The following is a 26283-nucleotide window of genomic DNA, read 5'->3' on the forward strand; positions in this document are numbered from 1 at the left end:
GATGGAAGGGACCCCCAACAGTCATCCAGTCCAACTGCCTGACTACTAGTTCCAAAAACTAAAGCATATTATTGCAGGTATTGCCCAAAGCCTCTTAAATGCTGTCAGGCTTGAGACTGACCACCTCTCTAGGAAGTCTATTCCAGTGTTTGACCTCCCTTTCAGTAAAGAAGTGCTTCTTTATGTCGAGTGCAAAGCTCCGTTGATGCAGCTTTAAACCATTCTCGTGTCACATCACTCGGTACCAGGGAGATCAGCACCTCCCTCTCCATTTCCCCTACTCAGGAAGCTGTAGAGAGCAATAAGAGCGATGTCCCTAAGTCTCCATTTCTCCAGACGAGCCCAGAGTCCTCAGATGCTCCTCACAGGACCTGCCTTCCATCCCTAGCATTGACTTTGTTGCTTTTCTTGGGATGCATTCAAAGAGCTTCACATCCTCCTTACATCGTAAGGCCCAGAACTGCACATGTTACTCAAGATGAGGCCACACCAGCGCTGAGTAGAGTGGGATAATTGCCTCCTTGACTGGCTGACTGCTGTATTTGATGGACCCCAGGATGTGGTTTGCCCTCCTGACTGCAGGGCACACTGCTGATTAATATTGGGCCTGCTGCTGGCCAGCACCCCCAGATCCCTTTCTGCAGGGCTGCTTGTCAGCCACTTTCTCTCAATTTATACCTGGGTGAAGAATCTGGTATTTGGACTTGTCAGATTTCATTTGATGATTGTATAGAGTTACAGTCTATTTAGATGCCTCTGCAAAGCCTCTTGTCCCTTCAGAGAGTTAACAGCACCTCCCAGTTTGGTACCATCAGCAAACTTGATAATGGTGCATTCAGTGCCACAGAATGGCAGAGCTTGGGACAGTTGAGACGTTGAGCTGCCTCAACTGTGTGCAGCTCAGTGACAGAAATTTATGGTTAAAGCAAGCACTGTGAGGAAATGAAATAGGGGGAAAGAATACATATCTGGTTTTGAAGATAAGTGTTCAAGGTAAACTCTAAAAATAAAGACAAATTAGTCAATGGTATTGAGGCATACTTTGAGCAAAACATAGGTTTTTTTTTACAAGTATGCTCTGAAGTGACTGTTTCCCTTGTGCTGATTAATTTATAAACTGCCATTAAATGTTTGAAAGTTCTAGATATAATTGGTTTTAATGACAAATGTGTAAAATTATTTATGAAAGGCTTGTATAAGCTTGCTTTTATGACCAGTGCACAAGGAGCTGCATCTGCTGTATACATCTATTATTAACTGTCCTTCATTTGAATGCCCACTTGGAGAGACTACTGGAAGAGCTTCTAGGGTATTAAGTTAATTTCATATCTTTAAAGGTAGCAATATAATCATTTGAGATCATGTTTTTTAATCAAATACAAAGCTTTCAGAATTTTAGTAGGATATGATAATATGATGTCCTACTGAATGAAAGAAACTCAGTGATGATTAAGTACTTTGCACACTGTGTTTTGTATAAACTACTGGGAGGTAGAATTCTGTTAGGTAGCTGTTGCCATGTTTGAACAGTTGGTGGCTCCAATGCTTTGCAGCTGTCGCTATATGTAATGCCAAAACAAGTTAATTCAGTTCTAGCTGTATTGAACTAGTGAAATTTAAAACAAAAATCAGAATCAGGAACTTAGTCAATAGCTGAACACTTCCAACTTGCATTTTAAACTGCTGTGTAAATACCCTGCTTAGTTCTTAAGTAAGTGTAAACTCCATTATTCCTGTCTAGCTTAAGATAAAATATAGGGGGCTCCTTTGCAAAGTGCCAGTTCAGAATCAGTAGCAGTATTCTTAAAACTAGCATAGCTAACAGCGTATTCATGTTCCATATTGCAGGATTATATTGCAGGCAGGACAGATGACAGCTCTCCTGAATAAAAAAAAAAACCAAAAAAACCCACACCACAAAAGAGAGGGAAATAGTCAAATAATCCATTTCTGGAAAAGAGGCAGGGATGAGTAAATGCCATGCAAGACAGTCTTTAGACTGAGACTCACATGACTGCTTATGTACATTAAAAGGGAAGTGCTTTTGTTTAGATTTGGAAATAAAGGATTTAGTGGGCAGTAGAATTTGATAGTGCAGGATGGTAGCTTCTTAACAGAAGAGTGGGTGCTGATGAGCTGTCTTTTCAGTTCCTCCAGGAACATTTAGTAAACACAAGGCTTGAATAGGGTAGACATCTTTGTACAGGTTTTTCTCTGATTTTTCCATGTGCTTGGGAAAAGGGAAGTGTAGATTTCCCTTCCCATTAGAAAACTACAGTTTGTCTAATTTAAATTAAACCTTTGTATTATGTCATCCTGAACTGCCTTTTTTTCTCATCTGAATTGTATTATCGTGCTTCATTCTTTTAAACTTCTGTAGTTCATGGTGGGAACAGTGCTGCAGGACAAATTCATGGGCAGTGCAGCCTTGCAAGTACAGCTTAGCCCTCTATACTAGAGTAGAATAGAGAGCAGCTTGATAAGACACAGACCAATGAAATCATTTAGTGACTAAAAGTTCCATGCAAGTGCAGCTTGTGTGTAGCATTTTATTTCTATACGGTTGAATGTTATGTGCTGAACAACTTCTGTTTAGAAGTATAAAATGAAGAGAGAGTGTGTGAGGAGTCTTTGCAATGTACAAACAAAATTATTTACCAGGACTCTCAGCTTTCTGTTTCCTTCTGTCTCCTGGAGAAGACAAAATTAACAAAAATAGCCCTGTTGATTAGAATTTGTGTCAGTTTTGATTACTCTACAGTGTCATCTTAGCAATGTGTCATCAAACAATATATTCTAGCAAAGTGATGCCAAAAGTATCATTCCAATACTTACCTTTGGATACTTTTTTTTGCTTTTAAAATTAAGGGATTTGAAATAAGTTTTTATACTGAAGTCATCTTAAGAGTTGCACTTGAAGGCAAGGTGGGAATGTCATTATAGGTATAGCATTTACTGGAGAATTGCCTTAGCTTTTCTTCGAAGCCTATAAAATACTTTTGAAATGTTTTCTTTGATTTTTTTTTTTTCCTGAGTTATTCCTAATATCTCTATTTTAGAGTATTGTGTTCATAATTCTACCCAAACTGTGTAGCATCAAGTATGAAGATTAAACTTAGATGCTTGTATTTTCCTTGCAGTGCTCTGGAACACTCAGTGGGTAACAGCATGCTAACCTCTCATAGTATTTACAAGCTGCAATGTCAGTTCTTGTATCTACAGTGAACTTATGAGTCCCTCACGTGTAATATATAGTTTCCATGAAATGTGTGTTAATAGTATTGGCAAGACTGGAAAAATATGAAACTTGGAGACCCTTATGTAGGATATGCCTTGGGCTAAGACTAGTTAGCTCATTAATGGGGAGCAGTTTGGTTCCAGTTTGTTGCATGGTGATTTGCCTTGGTATCGAAAGTAATCAAGTTTCCACTTGAAAATATTTCTGTAACGGGCATTTCTGGTATTTCATAGCTGTAACACCACAGAAATACCCATTAACAAGTTATTGTGGGCAGACAGGCATTGCCATCATGACACAGTGTGATATTATTATTATTATTAATTAATGAAATCTAAGATTGGAAATTGACTTTTTTGTATTGTGAAGGTAATTACCAAGTTCATAAAGGTTTTGTGTGCTGATAGAAATTTCGTCTTGCTAACTATAGAGTGATCTCTAAAACAAGCATGTGATATAGTTAGGTAGAAGGTTCAGCAGCCTTTCAGTGGAAAGTTATGGCTTTATTTTGTGTATTTGTAATGCAGAAAGAGATCAGTGCTAGCTCTTTAAATACCTATTCATCTGTAGAAAGAGGTTTGAGCCCAGTACTCTTTGCTTCCGATAACCTGGTTTGGTAGACTGGAGTTCTGCTCTCCCTAGACCAGTTGCAATAACTACTACAGTGCAGGTCTGGATAATCTCAGAGGTTTTATTGCTTAGCCCTGTCACTTCAAAAATAAGTTAAACTCAGATGCTCACCTGGAGAGGTGTGGAAAGTTTGAACCTCTGCAAAGCAGAGACGGTCACTTGCATCTTGAATGTGTGAATGGTATTAAAATGAAGATATCTTCATTCATTTTCTTTGATACTCATTTATGTAAGATAGACCAAATTGCTGCCTTCTGGTCTGAACCAAGATTTGGTAGGCATTCTTTCACTTAATTTGTCAGTTCAGGTGGGACCCTCATGGTGAGGTGGTTCACCTGCTGAATATTGGCAACATATACCTACTCATGACCTAGGAGTCATGGAAACTTAAGCCCTTGCTGACTTTTAGGAGTACCTACCTAGGTTTGCCTTGATTTTTAATTCTGGATTTAGTGGCAGTGAAGCACATGCCTATATCTGCTTGTATTACACTGCATGAATTGAAAACAAGGACTTGGTAATTAGGAAGAAATAAAGAATTGATCCCTTGGGGCAAAAGTCACTGCAGAATTAAAGGAGAGCTGTTGAAGGATCATTTTCAGTTCTGTTCTATGGACAATAAACCACACTTTGAAAAACACAAGAGCTGAAGAAAAATACACCAACAAAGTTTCTACCTCCTTAGGTGAAGTTTTTCTATGTGAACTGAAATAACAAAAAGGGCAACACCATGTCTTCAGACATTGCTGTTTGGTATAGCTGTATGCAAAGGATTGTGGGGACACAAGGACAAAAGAAGAATAGACACTTTTTGAGTATCAGCTTGTGAGACTGTATATGACCTGTAGAAGTGTCATGCTACTGTAAGATAGTCTTACACAGTATACCCTGTGTTTTATTATCTTATGAGAATATTCCAAGAAGCATATTTGGTCACTTTTTCACTGTTAGATTTCCAAGTAGAGTGAATTGTGACTCCAACTCATTATTTACGTTGCAGCTTGTATAGGTAAAATTCATACATGGGAATATCTCAGTTTTGCCTTGCAATTGTGATATTTTCAGTTGTTCAGAACTTAGTGAATCAGTACAGACTGAGGGGGGCTGTATCTTTTTGGATGTTTTCATGTTCCTCCCTACCTGCTTGGGGAAAAAAAGCTAAAATCCAGTTCACTAGAAACACTTTGATCCAGTTGAAGGAAGCAGAAGTGTCAAGTCACTCTGATTAGGTACAAGTCATGTGGTTTATAACTTTTAGGAAAGTTTTTTTTATGTTTTACCCACTAACAAAAACTGAGAAGCTGGGTATGAACTACAGAGTTAAGTGCTTCTGAATTTGCAAGGGCATGAGGAATAGTAACAGCAGCTGTGAGTGATACCATTTACAGTAGGAGTGCCTGAATGTGTGCATGTTGAGTTACCTGATACCTTACTAAGTCCCTGGTTGTCTTGTTGAACAAATGGTTTCTGATTGCAGGGTCTCGTGGAGCACTGTTGTTCTGATAAAGTAAAAATAACTGTGAACATCAGATCTGGACTACAGGAAATCAGTTTGCATCTCTAGGCACCGTGAAAGTCAAACTTGAGTTTAGGAAATGTGAACACCTCTCCCTTTGTGCCATGTAGGGAAAAGATGTACACCTCTGTGTATTCTGGGTTTAGAGATAACAAAAATTTTGTTGACTTGTTGCTGATGCTTCAAAGAGGAGCATTTAAATATCTGAAGAAGTCTGGTGGGGATTTTTTTTAATACTGATGATGCTAAGCTGAAACTGATATTGTGTGTAGACTTCTGTCACACTTGGATTAGGTTGCAGAGCTGTACTACTTCCAATTACACACCAGAGCTTTTCTCTGTTACTAACCAGTATTTCATAGAAGCAGATATTTTTTTGTTGCTGTAGTCTCCTCTACTGAGCATTCCCTCTTAAGTGTTTTTTCTGGTTATGTTTTAATTTTACAGGCCTGTGGTAACTATACTGCAAGGAAATAATATTAATGAAAACAAGAGCTAAAGAATGTTCTTCCCCAGAATATGAGGAAATCTCCATGGAAACAGGGTACCTAAGCAGTAAGGAGAAGTACTTGTCAAAGTAAACGGCTGACTGCTGAGCTGTGTGTGAAGTATAACTTACTATATAAATAAAATGTTTATGAAAATATGCATGCAATTGCATTCTGGATATAGTACTCAGCAGTGAAGGCTTGAACTTAGAACTACTGTAAAGAAATGAAGCTCCTTCAGTGCAGGCAGGATCCAAGGTCTAACGCTTTTCCTACAGGGATGTAAGAACTCTGCTGTAATATAGAGCTCAGAGCACCCCGGGGTAGTGGGGAGGTGGGCCGGTGTAGCGGCCTCTGCCGCGCTGTCTCGAAGCGGCGGGGGCACCTGCGGGGCAGGGCCGGGTGCGGCCGCTAGGCCCGTGTTTCCGGCGGGACGGCAGGGGGCGGCAGAGGCGGCGGGCGCGCGCGGCGGGTCCCGCCAGGGGCGGCGGGCCAGTTTCACCGGGGAAGCGTATGAGCAGTGAGGCAGGGAATGGAGACGAGGGGGATACCGTAAAGGGCCATAATGCGCCGGGGGAAGCGGCGACAGAAGCGCAGGTTGGAATATGGAGTAATAGGAGGGAGAGCATTTGTTAGGCACGCGAGAGCGGGCGACGCGGGCGGGCTGCGATGCTCCTCAGGTGCCTGCAACTGCTTCCCCGGCGCTCGCTCTCATCTCTCGCAACCTGAGGTCCTAGCTTGACAGTTCTTTGTAATTTTAAGTATGAAACAAAATACAGTTTTCTCGTTAAGATTTCATGAAGGTTTTCAGTTGATTTTTTTTTTTTTCCTGAGAAGAACAAAGCCTAAAATGCTCTTTGAGGATTTATTTGCAAACCGAATCAAACTTTTGTAATGCTATGATGAGCTCTTTGAACTAGACTTTGAGCTGTGTGTGAAGCTTTACTGGCTTCACCTGAAGTTTATAGGGTCCTTAGGAACAGGCTGTTGTTAGTGTTACAAATCCAAATGCTGTGTGGCTTTTAGTCCTAGTTTACTTCTTATTTTCGTCCTAGCTTACTCATTTCCACCTAAAATAAGAGGACATTTGTTTTATTTACCATAGTAACTGTGGTATAATTATGTATAAATGAAGAAAAAGTTGGTGGCTTGTTTTTTGGGGGTGTTGTGGTGTAGGGGTTTTTTTTTGCGGGGGGGGGTGTGTTTATTTTATTGTTTTTTTTCCACCCTCGTGCTGTTGATGTAACTTCAAGAAGATCCATTTGAATGCTGGGGTCCCCATTCTCTTCAAAGCTGTATAAAAAGCGTAAGGATAGCATCAGAACCAAAACCTTAAAGAGCATGTATTAGACATGAAATAAACGGATACAATTTGCCACCGGGACATAATGTGAACATGCTAGTCAACCCAACAGTCCATGCTCTTAATGAAAAATGTCCTTAATTGCTGTGATATGTACACAGATAATAGTTAAAAGGCTCATGGTAAAGAAAGCTTTGAAGAATGTGTTAGAAGAATGAGACACTTTAATGGATGTTTGACCTACATTCAGCTATATGAGACAAAATAAGAAATAGCATGAAAGTAATTTGATAATTTCAGAGGTTGGAGGTGGAGACGGATGCTGTAGTCCTCTGGACGTGGGAATTTGACAATTAAGGCTAAGTGACTCCTGTTTGACTCTGAATGGTGAGAAAAGTGGATGCGGCAAAGCAACAGGTTACAAAGGGCTGTTTTTGTAGTTGCTCTCTGAGAGGATACGAACAGGGAAACTGGCACATAAAACATTTTCAGTAGTTTCAAGACAACAGTCCAGAAGAGGATATTGTCTGTGTAGATGAGCCGGAAATTTAGTGCTGCATGCCAAAAGTAATAGAAAGCTTCCTTTCAGCTTGATGTGATTCAAAGGGATAAGTTGAAGATGAAACCTCCTCTGACATTGCACTAGCATTTCAGGTAATATAGTGGTGCTCTTTGTGATGGTTGAGGAGGCAAAGGGAGAACTTGTGGTATTCTTTAGTCATCTCGAACAGACAGCGAGATTTCCATGAAGAGCCATCAAGGAAACACATTAGGCTTTGGTCAGTAAAAAAGTCTGTAGCCAATGTTAATGTTCTTTTATCAAGTTTGTGTGTGTATATATATAGATATGCACACATATGTATTTTCTCATGTTAAAATGAGAGAAGTCCCTTTCTTCTTTGCAGAAACCTTTTCCAGAATATTTGAGTACTGAAACTTCTTAGTGAAACGATACATTTTAACACTAAAATCAGGGAAGCGACAAAGCATAAAACCTCTAAGAAAATCAAACTCAGTCTCCTAATTAATCAAAAGTTATCCTTCAATTCCTCCAACAAACAAACCACCCACTCTTCCTTGGGACTAAACTAGAATCTTCCTTATGTTGAAAGAGCTAGTTAAAACATGTATGTTCAATTTCTTACCAAAAAGCTTCCTTTTCCCTTTGCCTATATAACTCTGGAGGGTAGAGGTTTCTCTGAAACACTGCTAGTGGGAGATAAGGAAGTAACAATGCAAATTAAAACCATGGGGTTCTAAGAATAATTTTTCCAACATAGTCTGTTGCTGCTGGCAAACTGGTACAGTTGTATGAGGTAAATGAGAAAGTTGCATTTATTGTTCCTTAGGAAGAAAGTAGGAGTACTTGTCAATGTTTTTTTAGCCCCTTAAATACTTTATGATGTTTCTTTTGACTGCTGCATGTTTTTTACTAGGTGTTGAAGTTGGCATTTCATGGTTCCCAAAACTTTGTCTACCATCTTTACACTGCTGAATAAGGTCCTATATTCTCTGACCTCCATGTTTGGGTTGTTTTCTAAATATTTAAGAGTAAGCTTTCTGTTTAAGAAAGTGTCTTGCTGATTGACAAGGGGTTCACTGCCTACTACTAGCTTCTACACAAGTTACTGCATTTTAAAATTATTTCTTTTTTTTCTTATCTAAACCACGTATTTTTATTTTCAGTGGGACTTTCTGTCCAGTTTTCCCCTCTTTTTCTTCATGGAGGCCTAAAGCATCTTTTACTACAGTTTGTTTTATCCAGATTATAAACTGTTTTCTGTGTTTACTCTTTATCCATGAACAGCATAAGAACAGTAGAACAAATTCTGTTAAAGTGCATTTCATGTATGTTGGAACTTGCTGAATACGGGAAGTTGCCGAGTACAGATAATTCAAAAAAGGGGAATACCAGTCCTCTCAGCTTATGAGCCATCACTCATCAGGCTGGATAATGTCAATGCTTTTATTGCTTTGCTCAGCAGCAGAATGGATGATCTCCTGTGCAAGTATGAATAACTTCTGTGTCAGTTTTGTACCCATATTCAAATGGATTCTTAGAATAATTCATACTTGGAACTGTTTTTGTAGTCTTGCATTCAGATTTCTGCCATAGATAAAAAATTTAAGGTAAAAGCTGGGATAGATCAATGCTGTACAGTGCTGAACGACCACCACCAGCCTCAAAATGAACTAAGGACAATTTCCAGCTATAGGGGGTAAGCTGTGGCATTTACATTTGTGCATAGTGTGGATTCTTACCTCTGGCATCAAGAAAGCTGTTTTAGAAGAGACAATACAATGTGAGCTGCTGCTTCTTTGGCTGCTCTGACAGGTACCATCAGACTTTAGCTTGTAGACATGAGGGGGTTTTGTAAACTGGAGCTTTGCCGCTTTCCCCTTAGAAAATGCAAGGTTTTGTAGACCTCTTGAAGATACCTGAATTCTTCGAGACGTTTTTCAGAAAAGCAAAAAGTTTGGCATTTGAAGCCAGACTGGACTGTGTATGTTACTGCTTGTTTGCAAGCCTCTTGCGAACAGTTCCTCAAAGCACTGCAAATAAAAAAAAGTCTCTCTTTTTTCGGGGCTATGGCAAACATACCGATTCTTTGCTTCTTTTCGCTGCAGGTTTCTCCTCCCTGCCCCTCCAACTGTACCTGGGGTCCTCCCTAGCCGGGCCGTGCGCACCCCCAAACCCCGGCAGCTCGGCGGTGGGCAGCGCACTGGCGCCGCGCTCGGGCGGGTCTCCTGTGCGAGAGGGGCGGGGGGCCGGGCCGGGGGAGTGTCCGGCGGCGGGCGGTGCTGGCAGCCCCCTCCACCCCCGCGGCAGAGGCTCGGGGGCGACTCGATCGCGCTCCTTGCAGCAGCTAGCGGCTGTCGGCGGGCCATGGCGAGCAAGAGCCTCGGTGTCCTCAGCCTCAGCGCCCTGCTCCTGATTGCGGCTCCGGGGGGCGCGGGGCCGCCGACCGGCTGCCAGGGCGTCCGGAAAGTTTTCCAGCTGCGGCAACTCGGCCCCCTCAGAGACATCCCGGAGTCGCCGCGGGCGGGTAAGGGAAAACTTCAGGGGGACAGAGGGCGCAAGAAGCAGGGAGGATGCCGGGGGCTGTCCCCGGCTAGCGCTCGGCTCGCCCGCGGCAGCCCCGCCTGGGTGTAGGGACGGCGCGTTTGAATTCGGTGCTACTGCGAATAGCAGTGGTAGTACCGGCGGAGCTACAGCCCCGCTGCCGGCACCTTCGGGCCACGCTGTCCTCTGCGCTGCGCCCGCCAGGCGCACCTGGCTCGGCGGCAGCTTTGGGAGTTGATGGGGTTGTTCACGTGGCGGGAAGGTGCCCGTTTCCCCAGTCAAGAGAGGAAATTCTCTTCTCGGGGAGTGAGCTCTGCGAAAACTGGAGCGCCCCGGCACCTGCCTAAAATCCCCCTGTGTGTCAGCTTCCGTGGCGTGCGGTGTGGGGAAGAGCGAGCCGGCTGCGGCGGCACCGGTACATCGGTACCAGCGCAAACTGTGACGGAAGGGAAGAGCCACCGAACTGCGTCTTGGACTGGTGGAGTTACTCTGGTGGGAAATGAGAATGATTTACGCCACTGCAAGTGGTGGGTCTGCACGTTTTCTCTACTGGGTGCCTGCCTGTCTCATTAATTGAACAAAATTCTCAGGAAAGTAGTGTCTTGGTGGCAATTAGACTATATCCTAGCATTTATATCATCAGTTAAACTGTTTTTTTTTAGTAGATACCAAATGACATTGCAAAGCTTGTCTGTAATAAGATGTACCTTCTTAGATTTGGAGTTTGTTTCCAACCTCGTGAGAACCTCAATTGATTTCAGTGGTGTGAATCAGAGAATAAAAACGCAGATATCTTCATGGACAGCAATATAGGATTGGGAAATACCTCTTTTACACACATACCTGTAAAATGTGTTCGTGTTTAGGTCACAGTTTAACTACTCAATTTGAGTTAATGCTTTCCTGACAGAAAATGACTTGCCAGTGCAACAAAAGGTGAATTAAGATCTGTACCTAATTTGAAGTATTTCTTCCTTTTTTTAAAGGTAATCTGTGTATTTTTTGTTAACTCTGCGAGTTGATATAAGGCATACTATGTTAATTCCTAAAGGAATCCTTTCAAAATACAGCTTATTAATGATTAATTTTAAACCTAAAAGATATTTGTAGATTTAACACTTAATATTGCAGTGTGCAGTTTACAAATCAAGGTGGTATATTTAGGTTACCAGTAGATTTGACAACATGTGTTGTCTTCTTATGTTGTCCTTAGCTAAAGACTTTTGTATTGTCTTCACTACAAAGAAAACAAACACTGGAAGACCTGACTAGGTAGGTGGTGTGCAAATGAAGATACCTGGAAAGTGAAATCTGAGTCAGAGACCTCGTAATGATTTAAATTTTTTTGTACTGGTTGTTTCTATGAGTAACATCAGTATGACTGATACGCTACCAGATCGTTCTTCTTATTCCATAGTCTAGTATAACTATTACACTTTTTCTGACATTGTCATTTATTTTGATAGCATACATTCACTTTTATACAGCGGATAGGGAAGGAAACGTGCTGCCTCGAGGAAAAAAACTGTGCTACCTTATGTTTGTCTTCTGCCTTGCTCTTTGATTTCCTCCTTTGCTCTATAATATTTTTATAACACCACTCTCAATTTTCTCTGTATACCTATTCCTGAAACAAAAGCCAGTTTCAAATTATAAGAGTTATGAAAGAATTTGTTTTCTCTGCTGCTGCCCTGGCAAGCAGTGGTCAGCTGAAGGTGTGGTACAGCTGTATGGTCAACTGCCTTTCGCTCTTGGAAGGAATTGCATTGCTGTGGGCAGCCTGAGAGACACTAGCCCTCAAGGAGCTGAGTACAAGCATCACAGTTCTCTCTGAGTAGCTTTGATTTCAGAGGTACATGAAACAATTTTGAACAGTAAAATCTATCCAGAATTGGAAATGACAAGAAAATCGGGATTAAAGGAGTCTTTTAGAGAGTTTAAATGTGATTAACAGTATTTGTAGCCTGGAAACATAATGTGAAGAGGAAAGAAATGTCACTTCTGCTATTCATCTTCTATGTTAAGCCTTTTGAGGCAAGAAGTGAAAACTACTTTAAAACCTTTTCTGATGACACTTAGAAATATGTTTGTGTGATGCACACATAAACATTTTCTGTAGGTGTCCACTTGTGAAAAATAGGTGTCAAAGCTACCTTTGTAAGTTTGAATTTGATTGCTTAAATGTAGGCATCAGGCACTGTTCAAGTTGCCCTGGAGTCTCTGGAACATCTTCATGAGGCTGGCGGATGCCAATACCTCTGGGAGACTTGTATCTTTCTGGAGTGTTGGCAGGTAGGAGACTTTTGGCATCCCATACTGTCTGTGGGCAACCATGCTGCGTGGTTAGTACGGCCAGTGGCATCTAGGAGCTAGTCAGCTATCAAATGTTAGGTGTTGATTTCAGAGCCAGCTGCATTGCTGCTTTGCCTCTATTGTATTGCCTACCTTTATTTTAGGTTGTACCTTAGACTTAGCTTGTTTAAAGCCACCTTCATTTACATGTCTTAAGCCGCACCACACCTCTTCTATGGGCAAAGGATCACTAGATGAAAAAGAATGAGAATATTAGTTGGTCTGTGGATTTGTATACAGTGGAAAGCTGCCTCTACAGTCAGTGAAATTACAAGGAAGAAGTTGGCTTATACTGAACTTCTTTCCATCAGATGTATTAAAAGAAAAGAATGTAACATTCATAACTGTATTTTTAAATCTTCTTATTGGTAATTGTAATCTGTTTCATAGGGGGACTGCCATGTGTCTATATGTTAGCTCAGAAAGCTATGTGTTATTTTATATAATTAGTTTTGCAGCAGTTTTGTGCATTCTCATATCTTTAAATGAGCAAAAATACCTATCATCTTATGAAAAAAGAGCAGATACACACATGGAGGTGATTGAGTGATATAGGAACCACAAATTTGAGAGTTTGTGGTATCATTCACGTAACACAGGATAATGCAGTGTTGAATCTGGCAACTAATACTAGAGATAAATTAATTCTTGAACAAAACCAAGATTTTTATCACTACTCCCTAGCAACGAAGAAACTTGACTAACTGTGCTCAGTCTTTTGCAACAGTGATTTGTGAACTATAAACCAGACTTCCGTTCAGCCTGATCACATACTGCATTGAAATATTTATCGCTTTCATACCGATTTTAAATGTTAGTTGCAAAAATATTTTTTTTCCTGTCTGGTTCAAGCACAGTCTTGTTGGAACTGTACAGAAAACCCCTCAATAATTAAAAATCCTAAATGAGCTTTTCTTTAATATTTTTATTTCCTATGCTCAATTTCTGTTTTTGCAACCTAAACAGCTGTCTTGAAGAATTCCACACTTTTACTCCATATATGTTATTAAAGCTGGAGCTTGTAACTGATTTCAGTTGCTCTTTTTTCAGATAGATTAAATGGGAGCTCTCAACTCTCATTGGTTGCAAATAAAATTTCTTTAATTTCCTTCTCTCAAAGTCTGTAGAACAGCAGAATAGGATGGACAGTAAACCAGGCACCCTTGCCTTCTTGACAAAGGGCTTCCAATAGGTATATTGATGAACAAACTGTTGGGCTTCTGTTTGCACCAGTTCCATGGCCTATTGAAAAATGTTATGTTTACTGGAACTGTAGAATCAAACAGTTCCCAGTGAAGCAGAGAAAAGTACTCTAAGTTCTCAGGAAATTGTTCTGGTTAGTGGTTTTTTTTGTTTTTTTCCTGTTGTTCCCTGCACCCCAACCCCCCGTACTGTCAGGGGTGCAGTTGTGAGAGCAAGATTATAACAAAGACTCCATGATTAGTATACATTTTTTTGCAAAGACTTTCTCATAGTGAATTATTGTGCTGATGAATAAATGAGACAAACTGTGCTTGAAGGGTGAGATAATATCAGAAAAAGTTGGTCTGTAATACTTTTTTGTTAATTTAAGTTAAAAATATTCTTGCTAATTCATTTTAAAGTAACAGTAGAAATTAGTTTAAGATCCACATCAGATTACTTTGGTGCAACTCCAATATCATCTTTGAATTTTCATTTGATACAGTTTTACATTCAGGTAATTTTGGTTTAATATGAAGTCAATTTTTTTCTTCTTTTTGCTGTGTGCAGGTGATGGAGACTCTTCTAATTTTGCTGTTTGTCTAACTGATACTCAGATCGCTGGAAAAGGATTTAGGCAGAGCTGGAAAATGAATTGCTTTGTCATATCCATCAATGTTCATTGTATTACATCTGTTTTTGTAAAAAACTATTGTCTGCAACATAATTTTTGTTGTATATGAACATACACTTTTGGTTTCTGAATGCAAGTAGTATTTCCCCTCTGGATCCACAAAATGGTCACTGTGAAACAATTCAGTTCTTTATCTTCCATATTTCAGTTTCTCTAGGAGGTCAGCAGTGCTTAGTAGCCTTAGGACTTGATTTGACTGGGATGTCTGAGAGGTGATGTCCACACTGTTGAGGAGAGGACAGGGGAACAACTCCTGGTTCTTGTGCTGAGTGGAATGGATCGACTCATATCTGCATTGCTTGAGGCTGATGTTCTGTAGAAGGCTCTGACTGTCTTCACTAGATATGGGTCTCCTCTAGATCCAGTGTGATGTTCTTACAATGCCAAGGCACTTTGAGTTTTTAGGGTTCCCTTCCACTGCAGTTCAAGCGATCTTAAAAATAGGAAGGCTTTTCACAAGCAAGGAGTCTATTATGAGTGCACGTTATTTGCCATGAGCTGTAGCACGTGGGTATGTGGATGGATGCCTGTACCTTGGTAGGGTACTACTGGCTAGTAGGAGGATGATCTTAGAAGATGTTAGGGAGAAGCAGTACCAAACCTGTACCAAAGTGTTGCCTACAGTATCCTCTGAAAGCAATACGTAGAATGCACCGTGTCTGTAAGTGTAGGTGGGCACTGAATTGAGAGAAATCCTGGAGAAATCCTGAACAGAGACAGAGAAGGATGTGAGGAGATAATTCAACAGTGTGGGCCAGGTGCTTAAGGCTGATCCCTGCTGTTTTTTGTTTAGTAATCCTGAAATAATTTACAGCAATCATAATAATGATGGCGATTAATGATAAGTATGGAGGGGCACTCGTAACAAAAATCATAGAATCTTAGGATGGTTTATGTTAGAAGAGACCTTAAAGATCATCTGGTTCCAGCCCCCTTGCTATGTGCTGAGACAGTTTCCCCTAGACCTGCTTGCTCAAAGCTCCATCCAAGGATGGAGGATCTGTAGCCTCCCAGAGTAACCTGTTTCTTCCCTGCATCTAATCTAAATCTCCCCTCTTTCAGTTTAAAGCCATTACCCCTTGTCCTGTCACTACATGTCATTGTAAAAAGTCCCTCTCCACAGCTTTCTTGCCAGTCCTGTTTAATATTGGAAGGCTGCTATGAGTTAACAGATATTATAGAGTGAACATGAGAAAAGGCTCATATCTGATAGAGGTTGCCAATCCATTTTGCAAGAAAACACTGGTTTGAATAGCTGCTTCAAGGCCCTACACATTTCAGTGCTGGCTTTTAGAAGACAATCCTAGCTCTGTTTTGGGATTTTTCAGACTTTGGATTTGATCTCATGGAAATATTTGTCTAAACAGAAGTTTACTGCACATCTGGTATTTTCTCTTCCTGAGAATTAATGTTGTGGTGCTATCAGCTCTTGTTTATTTCAGTGTACTGAAAATACAGATTTGTATGGCTGACTTCCTAAATGAAAGTTTGAAATCAGTTCCAGATCTTCTGGAAAACCTATACCTCAGAATAATTGCATTTTATTCTTGCTGAACTGCCTTTCCTACACCCACCTAGATTGTTCTCAATTGTAAAACCTTTCCTATACTATAGCTGTTTATGTTAGTATATATTTATTACAGAATAAGTTATTTGATTTCTTGCTGTTCTGTGATTTGCAGGGTAGACCCTTCAGAGTTTAATACTAAAAAGAGCCAATATCCCTTATTGCAGCAGAAAATGCTTTCTCACTGTATTTCAAAATAATTGTTTATTGACAAATCAATTCTTGTGGAAGATAGGAAGGATTTTAGAAGTGAAAACACAGAAAATAAGTGAGTGTTTTTTTTAACATTGTACTGAAATGGGCTGACCTGTTTCACTCGCTGGTTTACGTACACTCTCCTGAAATTTATCTGTAAGCTTTTGATTGTTCTGTAGCTCTATAAAGAACTGCAAAACCAGTCTAAATTTTGAGCCATCACTCTGTTTTTAGTCAGTTGGGTTCTTTTGTATGTTTTTTTCTGTTACTTTTCCCTGACCACGCAAAGCTCTTGTGTTTAATGATCTGAAACAGAAGTAGGTCAAAAAAATGTACTTTGTATGTATGTGTTTAGCAGTCTTAAAGTTTAAAATGAAGTTCCCTTAGGATTTGGAATGATGTCAGTGTTAAGAAGATACTGCTTAAAAAATACTTACCATAAAGTCAAGAGAGTAAAAGAATATTGAAGGGTGAACTGAAACCATAAACAAATACTCATTGTCATTTTGCTAAAAGTCCAGATGTCTTCTTGAAGCTGTTCTAAAGCCCATAATAAGCCTAGATAAAATTTCATACTAGACTCTGGTTTGCAAGAGGCAAAGTGCAGAAGGTTTGAAAGCTTAGGTTTGTAATGCTTAACATTTGTTTATTACTCAAGCTGTGCTTAATATTTTAGAGTTAATCTTTAGGTTATTTAGTTTTAATGCTAAACAAGGATTAGGCATGTCTGTGCCTATATACATGTGGAACTGCATGTGAGTAAATGCTGTGTTTGTTATTAATAACAAAAATGTAGTAACTGAAAGGTCATATGGATTGGAAAAATGTTACAAAGGTTTTGTGCAAGGTCTGTTTTTCTGAATCTTGTGAAAAAGGAGATCATTGCTTTTAAGAAATAAAGCTACTATCTACTTGTGAAAGAGACACTTATCAGGAGAATGAGGAATAGTACTCTCAGGTTCTAATTTTTGCCTGGTTTGACAGCTCAGCTACAAATTTCTGATGGTGAAATTCTGGTTTATTATGCAACAATGCCATGGCCTAAAATGGTGCTATATGCAACACACTGTTACCTGTGTTGGAGGCAACTTAATAATAACACTTTGACGAATTTTCTGTTTTAAGTCTTCAGTTCGAAGCAGAGAGAGGACATCTCTATGCAGTTACTACCTGCTAAGATTTGGAGGGTGAGTGGGTTGTCTGGTACACACATGCTAGTGAGATGTTTTTTTATTTTTAAAATACTTTGTAAGGCTGCTATTGATTCTTTTCCCCTTGACTAGGTCCTCCTTCTTTGTTAGCACTATTCAGAAAAGTGCCATACCTGGTTGACTTATCTAGGTTCTGTCATAAGAAAATGTTCACCATTCCCTTTAGAAATCTCAAGGTTTACTCATATCCCTCTGTGTTCTACTTCCAGCAATTGTTGTGAGGTTTAAAGTCTCTCATGAGAACCAGGATCTTGCTTTAAGCAAGACTCAGTCCTCATCCTTATCCTCACCTTGCACTCTGTCAAATTCATACCACAATCATCCTCACTGGGCTCTTCTTTGGTCCTGAGTCACTGCATGCTGTTAACCAGCATGTCTACTCCGTACTTTCAGCCTGCTTCTCTGCATTGAGTGACCTCGCTTCTTCCCTGCTTATCTTTCCTGACAAGCCTATATCTATTCCTTGCCACACAGTAGTCACTCAAGCTGCTTCATCCTTTCTCAGTTATTCCAACTGTGTCTCTTTCAGGCATGTGTGGAGCTCCAGCTACGCTGCCACATCCAGCAAGTGCTGCTACTGGAAATACCTTCTGGCACCTGAATCCCAGCTGGGTGCATTTTGAGAGTTCACTAGTGAATTTCACTAGTGAAAATGAATCCTCCCTCTCCAAATCACAAGCACACCCACATTCATGGATTAATTGAATGTCAGCACTGCAGCCTTCCAGTCTAATATCCATGACTGATTCCCGTAACATGACTGTTATATCAATATCATCCTCCTCTCCATCAAGTCCAGCGTGATGTTTACTAACAAACAGGTGTGTGCACTCACACGTTTATCTCTCAGTCTGTATGCTCCTCCATAGATACAGACCTCTTGAGTTCCATGGGCTCACCATCTCTCCAGTACCCGTACCCAGACTCTGGTAAGCCCACTGCTGGCTCAGGCATAAGAGTCTTTGCAGAGGCAGACCTCCTCCTTACTTGGTGGCTATCTCATCTTGAAACTTGCTAGTGAATTACATATAAACACAGAGAGGATTAAATTCACCAGGGAAATATAAGCACATGGAAGTCTTTGCTGCTTGAAGCATTTAGACCTTTCAAGCCTGCGTATGCACACTGGACTCAAATGAAAGTTGAAAAGAAGAAGAGTTAATTTTGGTCATAAAGCCTAAGGCCAATCAGGAAGCTCTACAGTTTAGCATTTTACATTTTCAGGGAAGGGGGTTGGGGCAAAAGCATGTTATCTCTGTTTATTTCTAGTACATGCTCAGGCATGGACAGAGAGGAGAGCAGTAATTACATAACAGAGTTTGTACTTCCTGTAGAAATTGTGAATGACATTATCATGAAGTCCCATCACTGTGGTGCTGACAAGGTTAAAGTCCAGGGCCCCCTTGTCTTTACTGATGTGCTTCGATTACTACGCATCACCCTTCTTCACACAGCTCAAAGCAGGAGAAAAAGCATCACGAACACTGCAAGTTATGAACTATCAGCTTATGCAAGCACTCTACATATTTTGGAGGGTTGCTTCATTAGTTGGGTTTTTGTTGCGTTGTCTTCCTTGCCTTGTAGCTGCTGCCTTCCTTTTTGCCTAAGGGGCAACCAACTAAAAATTTTACTCTGACTCTTCAATATCAATTGAAGCAATTTAGCTAACTTTCAGTCTCATGTAGCTGGTTCCTGCACACGTGGTGAAAAAAACACACCACACACCCACAGAAGAGGAAAAAAAGCAAAGTATATTTACAGATGTCATGAACAAAACCAAAAAGAACCACTGACAAAAGCCATTGTTCTTGCTCCCTTTGGATCAAACTTCAGCAAGTGTATGTTTCCAGAAAGAGTAGTGGTAATACTTTGAAGAATGGGGAAACACTTCTGTGATGCTTTAAATACGATATAAATGATAGTTCAAAACTGTAGTCAATGAAGACCACAATGCATATGTTCCCCTAGAGAAGTGCTAGAAAACTTTTTTTGGGGTTAAGTTCATCTCTGTAAAATTTGTGTATTGGACACTCCATTGCTGCAGAGAAGCAAGTTGTGAAAAGTGTAGTGGTGTGTGTTAGTGTCCAGTGTGACACTGCGTAGTTTTGTTTCCTTTGTAGTCCTGTTTTCAGCTTGTGAAGAAGAGCACAAAGTCCTAATGTAGAAAACGCTTAGATTAATTTTTCCTTCCCTTTGTCATTTAATTGTAGTTCAACCTGCTCCCGTGTTTCTCATTCTGATAGATTTGTTGAGCTCTTACAATTTTACTGAAAATTTTCTGAGCTTAATAAGAAAATAAGGATAGCTGGATGTGTTAAAAAGTAAGAAAACAAGAAATATGAAAATTACTGAGAATTGTGCTTAAAAATAAGTATTTGTATTTTTATATACACATATAATGATATTAAATGTTTAGGAAAGAGGAGCACATGAGATGAGTGGATTGGACTTCCGGGCTGCTTTGTGAAATTGGAAGCAAGAGGAGCATGTTGGGAATGATTTGCTTCCAGCATCTGGTGGAATTAAAAGGGTTTGGAAGCCAAAGCCATGATGATGAATGTAAGTGCTAATGGTTAACTTGAAGGAGCACATTGCAGGAAGAGTGGAGAGATCTCTTCTAGAGCAACGTGGGAGTAGTGGAATATCTTCTGCATATTTATAAATGTAATAATTCATTTATTGTTTTTGTCTATATAAAACTGATATAGCTCTGAGGGAAGGTCAGACTCAGGGTTGTTCTGAGTTAGAATCTGTGTCAGTCTCTTCAGCAGGTGCTAAGCATTTTTCTTGACCAAGATGGGCTTTGAGCAAGGTCAGACATGAATTTACCGTATTATCATATGGTAAAATTTGTAATAGCTGTGGAGGCTTTAGCAAAATAGTTCATAATTTATTCTAGATATTAGTCTGGTTAGATTAATTGATGAAATAATGAATTTGTGCCTATTTAACTTGGGTTTCTTGAGGCCATCTTATAGGACAAAAATATTCTGTTAATTGGATATTTTCCACTGTAGATTCCTAACTGAGCTGTACTTAAATTAATGGATGCATTAGTTACCAGACATAAGTTTGAGAAGCAGTATTAATAATGATGTATCAGACAGCACAAAATTCGTGCATGTGGGTTAAAAAAAACCCCCTCTCTTAGATCTGTAGGATCACAAGTGACCTACATCCCCCTGCACTCTTTCTCCATAAGTCATGCTGGCTAGAAAATTCATTATGAAGATAAAAGACTTTCCTGGAACAGCAGAATTGGAGTTGTAAGAAAAATCAAGTACTGCAAGGAATGGTAAAATTGCTTGGTTTGTCAACATGAGGCCAATATACAAAACCTAATAGATCAGTTTATATGACTAATTCTTTCTTTTTGCTCTCTCTGCTGATTTGTTTGAAGGTCAGTAAAGAGAAATCATATGCAGTAATAATAGTAATAGGGAAGAAAAAAATGTATTTTTAAATAAGCAAGCAAATAAAACCTTTCCCTTTCAGAAGAGAACCTAAAGAACATAGATAAGTGAATAAAGAATACAGTAACTCTGAAATTAGTACGGCATTGAAATGTGTGCAAACAAACTGGTTGTACTCAATGATCTTAAAGATCTTTTCCAACCATTATGATTCCATTAATTTAATAACATTGTTTACTGTCTTTCACAGTGTCTGTTGCAGGACTAGGTAGCTGGCTGCCTTTTTTTTGATGGTAGCAAGTTGTTTTTTGTTACAAGCAGAAGATAATATCAGTAAGCAAAAAGAGAAAAAAAGGCTGTTGCAATGTAGTACTGTGAATACTGCTATCAGTATAAACATTTTTTTCCTCTTGATGTTTGTCAGGTGTGTTGCTGCTGGCATACCACAGGCTATACTTTGGCTTGTCTCATAGCCTTGATATTTTGTGTGATGAACTCTTTGAGAATTAAAGAAAAAATCAAACCAGTATGAGAGAGAACTGCATGTTGTACCTTTGGGTAGACCTTTCTGGTATGATGAGTAAATATTGCTGCAGGCTTACTTAGCATTCCTTTAATATGTTTGTAGGTGGGTGGTTTATTAGTCCAGTTTGCTACTTGCTGTTTTAACAGGATGCTATTTTAAAATTCTCGTTTACTGTAGCTAATATTGAAATCAATTAGTATTCAGTATGACAACAAATGTATCTAATCATGAGCAAGAGGATTTAAAAAGATTAATAGAAATTTGCAGTGTTTTATTCCCTTAAACAATGTCAACTTGGACATGTTTGGCTTTAGAATTCCTGAACTTGAAGTTACTTGTGTTTTCTGTGTATGCAGCATAACTTACCCCTGGAACAGGGAGTGTTAACATAGCTTTAATACTTACATTTCTTGATTTGAGTAATGCACCACTAATCTGTTGTCTTGACCAATTCCCTTGGGTAACTTGCTGTATTTTTCCAAAACCAAAGTCAGCTGAAGCCATCATTATTGCGCCAATGAAAAGATTTAAATTTAAAACAAATGTCGTAAGAGCTACAGCTATAGGATACAAAACCCCAAACTTTCATGTAGTTCAGATTCCAGCCTTGCCTGTTTTAAATCCCAGATGTGGCCAGCCTTTAAGCACAAGCACTGGAAATGGTTGCTTAGGGTCCCGTGACTGGATGCTTTCCTGCTGCTGCTTCCCTGTTTTTACTGAGTTTTAGGGACACTGCAGCAATTGCACTCTACAGAGGAGCCTGTACCCAGAGCAGCTAACGTATGTTATATTACTTTTACATGGTATAGCAGTTTCTACATCTGCTTTGTTTTATCCTGGGCTACAATTTGAACTATTAAGCATGTGCCATTATCTTGTGAGAAAAGTGAGATGAGAGGAGTCTTCAGTATTTTTGGGAGTGGGGTTATAGTGTCTAGGACCAGGAACGTGGGAGTTCCATAGGGAAGGATAGGAATGGTCAGCAATGCAGGGGCCTCAGTTTGGAGAGCTGATATGGACTAGGAGATTGGAGTTTATGGGGTTGAAAACTAGCTTGGGGAAGCATGGGACATGCAGTAGAGGTGGAGGAGAGGGAGGCTGTGTATAGATAGTTACATGGATTCTGAGGTTCTAGACCACTGATGAACTGTATTTTTGATACTCAACAAAAATTAACTTAAGATTCTCATTAATGCTGTATCAAGGCAAGCAGCTTTGTTAGAGGCTGGCTCTGACTATAACCCATTTCTTTGGCATAACATAGCATAAATCCTAGAGTACCTAATAAACAGATAATTGAATAGACCACCTGAATTTTGCTGCTTTATTTTCATTCCTTGTCTGAATTGCAATGTTGGAGAATGGAATCTTAAAGTTTTACATAGCAAGAGGTCTGTAAAGGCAACCAACCAGGAGAAATTACTTAGTTTGTAAATTGTAAAAATACACATAGTGAAGAACATGGTATTCCTATTTTTAAATAAATGATGAGGATAAGTAATCTTCAAAAACATCAAGCTGTACAAAAAAAGGCAGCTTGTGGCACTAATAATGCTTAAGAAATGAAGTTTCCTAATATTCTTGGAAGGTCAGTGATTCATATCTGCATTAGAATAGTTTTAACTTTCTGTTGTGATAGTGAAGGTGTTTGGCTTCCAGAACTGTGGCCTGTAGGTGTACTAATCACTGTGTGTTAAGCTGCTGCTGGAAACCACTTCAAAGAGATTTACAAGGAGGTTTACACTTGCCCTAGTTAATTTTCACATCCAGAGGTTATGTTCTTACTTTTGCACACTGCCATGAAGGCGGAGTCTCTGATGTGTCAATGTATATGATGGTAGGATTTCCTAAAGTCTCTGCTACTTTTCCTTTAACATAGTGATATTTACTACTGCTTATGTCTGTGAAACAGATGTATTCCAAGGCATACATTTTTACCTTGGGCAGTAAACTGTTCTTGTGTATATGACTTTTGTCTTTGTAAATATGGAATTATATCAAATCTTAAGCGGCACACCTCAATAAAATGAATTACTTTTGCCTGAAGATATCCATCATATGACCTAACGCATGAAGCAGAAAAGATCCTTTAAAAATTAAGAGAAATTCAGTAGCATTTAATACTAAAAGTTCAAATGTAACCTTCTTCCACACCTGCTTTTGGATGGCAAGAATTGTGAAGATGGAAACCACTGATGCCAGAAGGAAATGTCCAGCAAACCTGAAACCATGTTATTTACAATTAGCAAGGGAAAATTGTTTGTCATGACAATCATATTACTTCTGTGTAGTATTGCAGAGATGTATTCATCAGGACTTGGTTAACTCTTTTTTATTTTATGGTCCATGTTGTTTACCTGTTTCATTCTGGCCCTGTGCTTTTCTACGTGTGATTTCTAAGGAATCTTTGGGATCTTTTTGACCTGTCTAAATGTGACACAGTAGGGTCCTCCTTCAGGATCGGGATTGCTGTATGTAAATAATAACTTTTTTCCCACTGTGTAGCTGATGTGAAGTTCCAGGGTCAGTAATCCCACCATTAAGATTGCCTCAACTAACACATGAATTTAATACAATGTATTTAAATATTTTGCTATTCTTCCAGAATGCTTCAATCAGGCCCTCAGTAGCTTAGCTTTTCTTTCTTATGTTTCTATAATATATTATTTATAATTTACATAAAATAATTAATGGACTGTTTAGAGTGCAAAATGTGTAAGGCTTCCCTTTCCCCATAACTGTGTTCATACTACTGTAGAATGATTTATCAGGAAAAAAGTGGGGTAAGAAAAAGATTTAAAAAGAATGTTCAATCTTGTAGATTTAGTGGTAGTAAAATAAAAGGTTAGGTATCAAGAGGTAGTTTAAGAGCTGAAAGCGAGGGCAATGTGGATTTAGTTCTGACTTCTAAAGGTCTTGCTTTTTTCCTTCCTTGTCTTCACTTTTTACCTGTTACAAAGAAAGAGTGATGCTTATGCACACGACCACAGAATTCTAATTTAGTCCACGGAGTAGATAAAAAAGATTTCTCTGTGTTTGATAGAAATCTCATGATAGCTGTCAGTGAAACAGCATATCTAAGAACAGAATGTGGATTGGACCATTAAATTTTGTATTAATTTAAATTCTCACATCTCTCTTCTTTTGTGAAATATTTCCTCATTTTAGAAAGCATTGTTTAGATGCAGCATTAAAAATATATTTTAAATACCACAAGCTAATGGGGAAGGTGAATAAGGTATTTTTATGCTTGATCATGTTGCAGTTATTTGTGTTTTAAATGAAACAGGAAGCTGTTATAACAGCACTTGAGTTTCAGCATGCACAAAATTTCAAAAGGCATTCCTTTCTAGGAACATTTCTTGACCTGCTTAAGTGAGGTGAATTGACGTGACAGATACATGTGAATGTTAGACACAGAAGAGAGATTAAACTGGAACTTAAGACTGCTCCATACAAAAGTTAATATGAGTGTATCCATTATGCACCTATGAGGAATGGGCTTTTCACTGGTGTGTATGTAATATTTATAAGTAGTTCATGCTTTTCAGTCTAAGATTTATGGAAGGAGTGCCAGCCATGAGCTCGTCCAGCAGTTCAGTATTCTAGATGATCATAGTTTGGGTTGAAAGGGACCAAAAGTCCCTTTAAAAGTCACCTAGTCCAACTCTGTTGCCATGAGAAGTGACATCTTCAACTAGACCAGGTTGTTCAGAGCCCCAGCTAACTTGACCTTGAATGTTTCAAGGGCTGGGACATCTACCACCTGTACAATGGTGTACAATGTATGTTCAGTGTATTTTACCAACATTAGTTAGCAATATTCACAGCTGGAATAGACTGCAGTGTCAGGGAAGCTGTATTATTTGACATTAGTTAACTGTAGTAAGTGTACTCTTCCCACAGAATTTTAGTTAGTATCACCTTTTGGTTTTTGTTTTACAAGACCTTTACAGCTTTGAGTATTTCTTTCATGTTTCTGAACCTATTTGAAAAAAAAAGTAACTGTTTCCTATGCATTTGTGTACTGTATACTTCAGTTTTGTAGTAATCAACTTAATTGTCTGTTTCTGTAGGGGCTGATCTCCAGGTTTGTACTTCTAAAAATACAACATGTTGCACCAAAAAGATGGAAGAAAGATATCAGACTGTAGCAAAGCAAGATATACAGCAAGTGCTTCAATCATCAAGCGCTACTTTGAAATTTTTAATATCTCATAATGCAGCTGCTTTTCACGGTAAGACTTTCTTCTTTTTGTTTCCAAACTTGTTCATAGTTTTCTTGATTTTTATCTTTGATTGCTTTATGCATATAATAAAAGTTACCTGTTAATGTTTAGTTTCTCTCTTCTTTTTTGAAAGCTTTTATGCTTTCAAAGGAGTATTGAATCATGTAGGTGATTAGAAACTACATTGCTTTTTAAACTTGTGGCTTCTAAAAAATGGTATCTGAGAAAAAGAAAACATTTTAGTAAGATCATTTGATTTGAATTGTAAACCAGTAACTTGATATTCCTCTTGAACTTCTTTAATTTGAGTGACATTGAAATAGAAAATTATTGCCTGTAGTGCTACAAAACCAAAATTTTGTTATTCCAGTATTTCCACCCACCATGTTCTTTGTGTTGTTTCCATATAAATACTTGTGTAGTTTGTTTTTGAAGTTCATGTTAGTGATCTAGTTTTGTTATCTTTTGAGTTTCTAAAAAACAATTCTGAGTTCCTTAATATAATTTTAAAAAAACCCTATCTGCCCATGGCTTGGACTGATGCACTCTTCATTGAGTAGGAGTCTTCCAAGATAGTCAGGCCCAGAGAGTGGTGGTGAATGGAGTGAAATCCAATTGGCAGCCAGTCACTGGGAGTGTTCCCCAGGGCTCAGTACTGGCTGGAAAGCTGCCTTG

General features: G+C 39.1%; 1 protein-coding gene across 12 annotated transcripts in view; it reads left to right on the top strand.

Moving 5' to 3' along the window:
* The window catches only part of GPC5 (glypican 5), a 659030-nt gene that overhangs the window by 13984 nt on the left and 618763 nt on the right, over positions 1-26283 (top strand). For 10 of the 12 annotated variants that reach the window (XR_009818701.1, XR_009818699.1, XR_009818702.1 and 7 more), the window contains exons 1-2: positions 10023-10222; positions 25456-25617. Coding sequence is in view for 7 of the 12 variants with exons in the window: in XM_061995954.1 (XP_061851938.1) it covers positions 10063-10222; positions 25456-25617 (322 nt within the window). In the remaining 5 variants the exon portion in view is untranslated. Of the gene's footprint in view, positions 1-10022; positions 10223-19942; positions 20000-25455; positions 25618-26283 lie in introns of those variants that run through there. The other 2 variants (XM_061996021.1, XM_061996002.1) reach the window with 2 other exon arrangements.

Source organism: Colius striatus, chromosome 1 (genome assembly GCF_028858725.1).
Source record: "Colius striatus isolate bColStr4 chromosome 1, bColStr4.1.hap1, whole genome shotgun sequence".
Classification (NCBI taxonomy): domain Eukaryota; kingdom Metazoa; phylum Chordata; class Aves; order Coliiformes; family Coliidae; genus Colius; species Colius striatus.